The sequence below is a fragment of the Coffea arabica genome, chromosome 3c (assembly GCF_036785885.1).
Source record: "Coffea arabica cultivar ET-39 chromosome 3c, Coffea Arabica ET-39 HiFi, whole genome shotgun sequence".
NCBI classification, from domain to species: Eukaryota; Viridiplantae; Streptophyta; class Magnoliopsida; order Gentianales; family Rubiaceae; genus Coffea; species Coffea arabica.
The window spans coordinates 11,806,175-11,814,708 of record NC_092314.1 but is presented as its reverse complement, the minus strand read 5'-3'; the positions used below and the strand labels follow the sequence as shown (position 1 = coordinate 11,814,708).

Genomic DNA, 8,534 nt, shown 5'->3' with positions numbered 1-8,534 from the left:
TGAGTATTCATTTAAAAATTTGATCAAATCAATATTATTTTAAGATTTTATTACTAAAATTATCAAATCAAGGGATACAAACCTCACAGTGAAATTGTTAGAAACCTCAGGAGGTTTCTGAAATTATCCCTAATGTTTTTTTTTTTTTTGTACAAAAAACTCCAAAAAGTGGCAGTTGAAACGGGGGCCAATAGTCTCCTACATTTGCAAGTCCTCCCGCTGACCCACCAGCCGCCGGCGGCCCCAGGTCATCACTAAAAGCATAGATCAAGATTACAGTAATCCCTCATCAGTCCAGTCCATACTTCTTCTTCAGGCCTCAGCAACGAAACAATAAACTCTGCTCCACTCAAGTCTTTCCTCTGTGTCTTGTGTTCTTGTCTGAAAATGGCGGCGTCAGTGAAAGTGCCAAGAATCAAGCTGGGGTCGCAAGGTCTTGTAGTTTCAGCTCAAGGGCTGGGCTGCATGGGCATGTCAGCCTTCTACGGGGCGCCAAAGCCCGAGCCTGATATGATCAAACTCATCCACCATGCTATTAGCAGAGGTATCACCCATCTTGACACCTCCGATCTCTATGGACCTCACACCAACGAAATACTCATTGGCAAGGTACCATATTTGCAAATTTCTGCTGTTGTGCGCTATGCATAAACTCTTGTACTTTTAATTTCTAAAAGAGCATATTTGTAAATATTTTATTTAGGTAAATTATACTTAACCCCCTGCACTTGAAATCTTGTCTCCCTTTGTGCCCCCTTAATTTTTTTTGTCAGCACTTAAACTCCATTTGTTTAAATTGTAAGTATTATTAGTCAAATAAGACAACAATATTCTTCATTTCTTCTTCTTCTTCTTCATTTTTTCATGCAATTATTTTTTCAGATGTTTGTCCTCACTTGTAAACTTTGAATGAATTATTTTGGATTTTGATTTTGGTGCATTTTTGTATCAAATGGTTTTTGCTATGAAGTTATTGATTTATTAGGAGCTATGCGTTGTATATTTACACAAATTCTGCTAGTTAAACATTCACTTGAGCAATATAATTCTCTATGGATGCATTTGATAAAATTGAAGTTGAAGTTTGAAAACTGAAATTTGAATTTGAAGTCTGAATCCATTAAGTTGTTAAATTGTTAAATATTAAATTTGATACATTTAAGTGTATGTCGCATTAAGAGATAAAGTAAATAATTCATCACTTATTTTTTTAGAACAAGTTTTGCTTAAGAAATTTAGTGTCATTTAATTAATTCAGATCTTCAATGTTTGGTTATCAAATGAGTCTGAATATATTCTGATTTGAATTTATTAACTTTAAGTGTTGAATTGGATTGTCAAACAGGATCTATAATTATTAGGTAACCAAGCAAAAAACATGTTTAGGGTATAATAGTAATTAAATTTCAATTTGTCTCGCTATTCTTTGGTAAAGAACTCTTTGATTCATTACTATATTTTTCTTGCCGGGAATCAAAATAATTGAAGTTTTATCTCTACCATTGAGATATGTTACCTTCTAAAAGGAAGGAAAGGGAAGCAAACAAGGGGGAAAAATAGGGAAAGGGCAAAGTGATGATAAATAAAATTGGAGGTAGCAAAAGAAGTCAGTGAATTATTACAAGGGGTTAAGTGTAAATTATATTTATTTTATTAGACTATTTAACCAAAAAGACTAGACTCTTTTAAGGCACCAATCAAAAGTTCCAATTGCTGGAAATAACATAAAAACTTAGGTTTGTTTGGTTTGGTGTTTTTGGAGGTGGTTCATGAAAATTTTATTATAGTTTTTTTTCTTTCTTGAAAAAATATACTTGTAAGAGAAAAAAAGTGGTTGAAAAAAAAATTGAGAGCCTTTTTTTTTTTAATTTTTATAAATTGTTTTCTAAATAGCTTAGTCACCCTAATTTTTCAATATTCCGACAATGGCATCCATGTGGTGTCAATTGTCAAACGTGCAACAAAGTTGAGAAGAGAAGGTTGTAGGTCTAGCGCATACTTTGAATAGCTCTATCCCATTAGAAGTAGCCACGTAACACGAAGGATTAGAACTCTTCTACCATCTCTTTATTTTCTTTTGTTTTTTCCTTCAAAATTCTACATCATAATGGAGTTGGTAAAATAGTACTATTTTCGTCTTTGAAGTTAAAATTGTCATCAATTTATGGAAAGTTTACTATTTCTCTGATAAGGGATAGTAAAATTTACTTTTTATGAGCGGTAAAGTTTTAAAGATTATGAAAAGAGAATTGTATAAAGGAATAGAAGGGAAAAGAAAGGTAAGAAAATGGATGGATTGTGTTTGGATTGATTTTGGGTGGGGAAAGGAGAGGAAACGGAAGGAAAAGGAAATGGATGGATTGTGTTTTGCTCAGACATCACACAAAAATAGACGGAAACAGAGGGAAAGAAAATCTCGTTGATGATTTTCTTATAAAATGCCTCAAGCACCCAAATTTAAACTTGAGTAACCATGTATTTCATAGCTGTAGAACTTGCCATTTGTGAAACCTGCTTTAGATATGAATTGTGGGATGCAACAGCAGGCTAGGAATGTTTGACTAAGCAACTTATGTAAATATTTTATCGATAAGTAAAGTTCCTCTTTTGCTGTTAAAAAAAAAGAGAGAAAAACCATTCCTTTAAACAGCATATTTAGGTTTTCTTTCTTTCCCATCCATATCTAATCCAAATAAGACAAATGAGAACTATTTTCCTCTACTCTCCTTTCCTTTCTTTTTCACTAGGATGTTTTATTTATTTATCTTTCCTTTCCTTTGATCCAAATGGTTCCAAAAAGGGCACTAATTAATCTACATTGATCAGTTCCCTATTTTTGTATTAATGTGTATGTGCACGATTCTGTGTACGTTCATGTTGTGCTCCAAATCTTGTGAATGAAAAAGCTAGATTGTAAATTTAAGTTGAAGAAACATAAAACAAAAAGAGAAAATGGATTGGGTCCTTTAAGAGTATCAGACTTCTAAACTCCAAGGATTACATAATTTTCATATCCTTTGCTACATAAAGAAGTGGCATAGCCTTAACAATGAAGTGTTGGAAAAACTCCAGAGGGACTGTGCCATCCATGAAATCACAAATCCACTTGCTATATCATGCAATAATGTGTATGTCCTTGATGATTAATATACTGAAACCATGGTTCTAGGCCTTGAAGGAAGGAATAAGAGCGAAAGTGGAGCTAGCAACAAAATTTGCAGTCAATTTGCAGGATGGGAAGTTTGATGTGCGTGGTGATCCAGCCTATGTAAGGGCTTCTTGTGAAGCGAGTTTGAAGCGGCTTGATGTTGACTGCATTGATCTCTATTATCAACATCGAATTGATACACGTGTGCCCATTGAAGTCACGGTTTGCGCCATCTTGCCTTTCTTGTATTTTAGCTCCACCTCATTCTTGATGAAACAAAAGTTTGATCAACTCCAAATTTCGAATAATTCAGTTTCATGTCCATTTCAATTCTTCAAAAATTGCACAGAAAAGTTAGTCAACCTTATGGTCTAGGCTAATCTGCAGTATGGTATAGCTGATTTAGCACCAGGCATCCTGAAAAGTGGAAACAATGAAAATATCTTATATTAGCTTGACAGTCCTGCTGAGGGATATACAGATGGATATCATGCTATACATTGTACAGCTTTCCTTTAGAACCAAGAGACCTGAGCATTCTCTTTCATTTGAGATAGGCTATCCGGTTGTGTAATGATATGCTATTTACTTACCTTGTCATTCGTTTTCAGTTGGTGCCAAAAGCACTGCATATAGAAGTTTTTTAGTCGATATCTAAAAACATGGTACTTATTTTGTTCAGAGTACAGATTTTTGTCTAATTGTGAAAGCCAGCTGCAACTGCCCCATTGACCTCTCCAAGCAATTCAAAGATTTCAGCAGCTTACTTACATTAAGCTTTTATGAAACAATTTCTGTCTTCTTTTTCTAATGTAGTCAGCAAAGAATTGTCTTGTTTTTCCTGAGTATTAGGAAGAAACTTTCTTGCAGTTTAATGACTCAAAATACAGGCAGGTATAAAGGAAATCAAGGAAAATTGACAACTGATAATTGATATGTACGGCCATTATTATATATAGACGAAGTCAACAATGTCATGTAATCATATTGGAGGAGCATTTTGTTGGCATGGTCCAGTAGAGCTAAGTCATCCGGTGGGCTGTACATAGAGAAGTATCACTGGATGCTTATTGCCATTTTTATCAATTAGCGATTTCAGTTTGACGTATACTTTGTCCACGACTTCGTTGAACTAGTGCAACTTTTACTTTTTTGCACGTAATATTTTGATTATCTGCCTAAGTATTGAATGTAATAAATCAGCTTTGCATTTTCTTGTCCATTGAAATTCTCTAGATAGGAGAGCTCAAGAAACTGGTTGAAGAGGGTAAAATAAAGTATATAGGTCTGTCTGAGGCCTCAGCTTCAACAATTCGAAGAGCACATGCTGTTCACCCAATAACAGCTGTGCAGTTGGAGTGGTCATTGTGGACCAGAGATGTCGAGGAAGAGATTATTCCCACTTGCAGGTAGTGCATATATTCTGCTGCATTTTCTACATGGTCTAGAAGAAATATGAAGTTCTCAATTCAGTTTTTGGTATAATCTTTCAGAGAGCTTGGAATAGGGATTGTTGCATACAGTCCACTTGGAAGAGGATTCTTCTCTTCAGGTCCAAAGCTGGTTGAGAATTTTACTGAAGGGGATGCCAGAAAGGTATGTGACTATAGCCAAAAAGATTAGTAGTTTCTATTGTAGTATAGTCAGTGGCAATCTTGCTCAATATCCCTATTCTTATTCATCTGTTATGTTGCTGCACTATTTGATGTCCAATAATTTGGTTGATCTTTTCTAAAACTATCTAATTTAATTAACTTCTATCCAACAGAGCTACACAATAAGCTTTTTTCTATCTGACAAGTCTTGTAGTCTTGGATTCCAATAAGTGCAGTTTTTGGCTTTGTTAGAAACTGAACCTTTCGTACAGACAGGATAGAAATTTTGTGCTCTGTATTAGTTTTTGGCATTGTCAAATATCATGAGCAGTGGGAGTGTTCTATTTTATGGTGCAAGAACATCCTAGACATGAAAAAGGGAAGAAACTATGGCATTTTTTAGTAATAGTCTCTTTACAATTTTGAGGGGAAACGGACTTACATTGCAATGTCATCGTCTGGTCTTAGGCACAAAAGTTATATATTGTCCTCTCAAATTGTTTTTTTTTTTTTTCCCTTTTTCTATACATCCTCTAACTGAGTTTGGTTGGTCACAAGTTCACATGATAATACTGTCTAGATAGTATGAAAATGTATTGGATTTCCATTTTGAGTTTCCTCTTTAATGGGAAATGTATCTCAGGATCTACCTTCTGCAATTGATGTTTCTTGGAGTACTCAATCCACCTTACTGGATTGTTCTTTCCCCTGAACTTTCTACACCTCAAACAATACTATCGATGATCATATTGTCTTCATTTGTTGATGACACATGCTTTATTCCATTTTTGAATTTCTGGCATTCTAGTTGCTTAAATTTTGACATTCATTCAATGCAGAATATGCCAAGGTTTCAAGCGGATAATTTGGAGCACAACAAGAAGTTGTACGAGCAGGTCAATGCCATTGCTTCAAGGAAGGGTTGTACTCCATCACAGCTAGCATTGGCCTGGGTCCATCACCAAGGCAAAGATGTTTGCCCCATACCGGGCACTACCAAGATTGAGAACCTCAATCAGAATATAGGAGCTTTATCCGTAAAACTGTCCGCAGAGGATAAGGCGGAACTCGAATCTATTGCTTCAGCTATCAAGGGTGAGAGATATGCGTCTGAAGCTGGCACTTGGAAAACTGCTGATACTCCACCTTTGTCAACCTGGAAGTGCACATGAAGACGTACCTTTGTTATGGCAATAATTTCTTCTAGCTATGTGCCTGATGGTGGATTTCACTATATTGAGAGTTGAGTGATATGTGTTTGTTCCAATAAATTTCGTCATACTATTGTCTCCTCGAGGGTTAAGGCAATTAGAGTTTTTTCAGAGAGGTTGTACTGAATAAAGATCTGGTCATGTAAAAACGGAACATAATTTTGCTTGCAGTTGAATGCATTAAAGGTTATCTATTCTACTTTTGAATGCTATTAGTAATAGTTCACGTGCTTTGTACGCTATTGTAATATCTTAATTCTTAAAATAATTCCTTCAGCTATGTGCCTGATGGTGGATTTCACTATATTGAGGCATACTATTGTGTCGAGGGTTAAGGCATGCAAAGTTGTAATAAGAAGAGTGGAGTTTTTTTATGTGGTTGTAATGAAGTCATGTAAAAGCATAATATAATTTTCTCTGCAATTGAATGCATTAAAGATTAGCTATTGGACTCCTTAAATACTATAGTGGTCCATTTTATATGTGCTATTGCTATGACACTTATAGATTGTCAAACAGCATTCAATTCAAGGCTAATTAAACGCAAGGTTAATTACAATTACCTCTCTTAAGGTTTGGCCAAACTACCAAATGATCCTTGAAATTTGGTCAAATAGCAAATGCCCCCCAATTAGTAACTTCCGTTAAGTATCATAGATGGAATTGGTGAAAAGACAAGATAACCATAAGCATTATTAGTTGGACTAGTGCCTGTATTGTATTTTACAATAGGAACGAATTTTCAAACACCCAGATATAATTTTATACTCTAACAAAATCATAATTCCTTCCTTTTTTTTTAATCTTCTTCATCTCTAACTTTCTGAAAGCTTGAATATGGCAACCATGGCAGCAGCAGTCGAAGTGGATCTTTGTCACTACCGGCCACTAACCTTCAATGGTGGATCTTTGTCAAATTTGCAACTGGAACTTGAAATTTTGTGTAAATTATGATTTGATCATCAATTTTGGCCAAAAGTGACCACAAAACCACCAAACAAGTCTAAATTGTTGTATCTCGTATTCTCATCACTACTCAAACCAAATTCCACAAAATTTTTATGAAAAATATATTCATGATAATTAGAATAAAAACCAAACAGTTGCATCTCCTATTCTCATCACCACTCAAACCACATTCTACAAAATTTGTATGAAAATTATTTTCATGACAAATAGAACACAAACCAGCCAACAAGTCAACAAGAAAACATCAAGATCCCTTTATTCAAGAGCCGAAGAGACGAAAACCATTTCATTTTAAATTTTTAGATCACTAATAACAAAAAGAATCCATTTCACTTTAGATTCGCAAATTCCTCATATTTACCATGTAGAAAATTGGCACGGGGCATTTAGCAACATTGATTTGTACCAAGTGGAGTAGAAAAGTGACAAATCGTCCATGCAATTATGTGCCTTTTTGTGCTTGAAAGTTAACACATGGTATTATCCCAATTGAACCCTGTACACACTTATTGGTTATGAAGAAGTCTTTCCAGCGAAGGTTGCTGGCAAATTAATATGTTATCCCAATTGACAATCCTAACTTCAACTTTAGCCATTAAATTAAAAGGCTATTTAAATCTAAACCCATTGCAAGGTGAAGCTCTCAACTCGAAAGCACTTTCATTTTTTTTTATTTTGGTATACTCTCCTTTTCTTTTCTTTTTTCATAATTTTCATTTAATTTCTCCTCTGTTTGTTATTGCAAAGCTCTTTTTTTTTTCCTAATATTTTATTATTGTTATGTTATTTTGAATCTTTCTTCTATGGGGTAACAACTAGTGAAATTGACTTTTCATAAAAATTTGCAACTCTTTTCTTTTTCTTTTGTGGTTTTTGGGCAGTCAATTTCTTTTAGTATATTTTAGGAAACAAAGAAAAGAAAAAAAATGTTATTATTACTTCAGGAAAAAGTCAAAGAAATTAGTGATGACACATGCGTAATAGTTTTGTTATTATAAGGGCATTTTTGGCCTCTCATAATAGTTTTGTTGCTGACATCATACCTTGAATAACGTCTTAGGACAGCAAGGAAGTTTTTGATAAACGTTTGCTTAGTCAAGGGATTAGACTGTTATTTGATTTAACCTCAAGGTTTGACTGGTAGTTTGGCTAGACCTTAGGGGAGGTAAATGTAATTAACCCTAAACACAAGCATTATGAGTAAACATTTTATGCTCGGAACGTTTACATCAAAAGCAACCCCAAGGCTACAGAAAGAAAAGGTCTAAAGCATGTGATATTTCTAGAACTTCAGGGGAGGCTTGTAATGCTGACAAAAAACTTCAGGGGAGATTTATGAAATTATTCCTTAAATTAAATTAAAGGACCGACAACAACTGATATTTGGTAAAAAAAAAAACAACTGATGAAAAAAAAACAACTGATATTTGGTAAGATTTTAAGCACTCCTCGCTAAGTTAAAAAGTTAAAACTTTACATACAAGCAAATGGTCAAATTCAGTTTAAAATTGTGTTGTCATCTTCCGCCTTAAATGAAAATCAAACATCGAATGTATTCCCAAAAAACAAAAAAGGAAACGGCTCACCTTTGCACTTACGTCATCCAATTCC

General features: G+C 34.4%; 1 protein-coding gene across 1 annotated transcript; it reads left to right on the top strand.

Moving 5' to 3' along the window:
- The first annotated feature begins 247 nt into the window (after positions 1 to 247).
- Positions 248 to 6,148, top strand: LOC113734654 (auxin-induced protein PCNT115-like). The gene is made up of 5 exons (XM_027261279.2): positions 248 to 609; positions 3,170 to 3,370; positions 4,385 to 4,557; positions 4,642 to 4,744; positions 5,583 to 6,148. Exons 1-5 carry the CDS (start codon positions 388 to 390, stop codon positions 5,913 to 5,915), a joined length of 1,032 nt encoding a protein of 343 aa, XP_027117080.1. The 5' UTR covers positions 248 to 387; the 3' UTR covers positions 5,916 to 6,148.
- Positions 6,149 to 8,534: the final 2,386 nt, after the last annotated feature.

Excerpts from the sequence above, each read along its gene's own strand:
- LOC113734654 (XM_027261279.2), top strand. The coding sequence starts at position 388 with ATGGCGGCGTCAGTGAAAGTGCCAAGAATCAAGCTGGGGTCGCAAGGT. Across the intron at positions 610-3,169 it reads ACGAAATACTCATTGGCAAG|GCCTTGAAGGAAGGAATAAG; the intron begins GTACCATATTTG and ends CCATGGTTCTAG. Across the intron at positions 4,745-5,582 it reads CTGAAGGGGATGCCAGAAAG|AATATGCCAAGGTTTCAAGC; the intron begins GTATGTGACTAT and ends CATTCAATGCAG.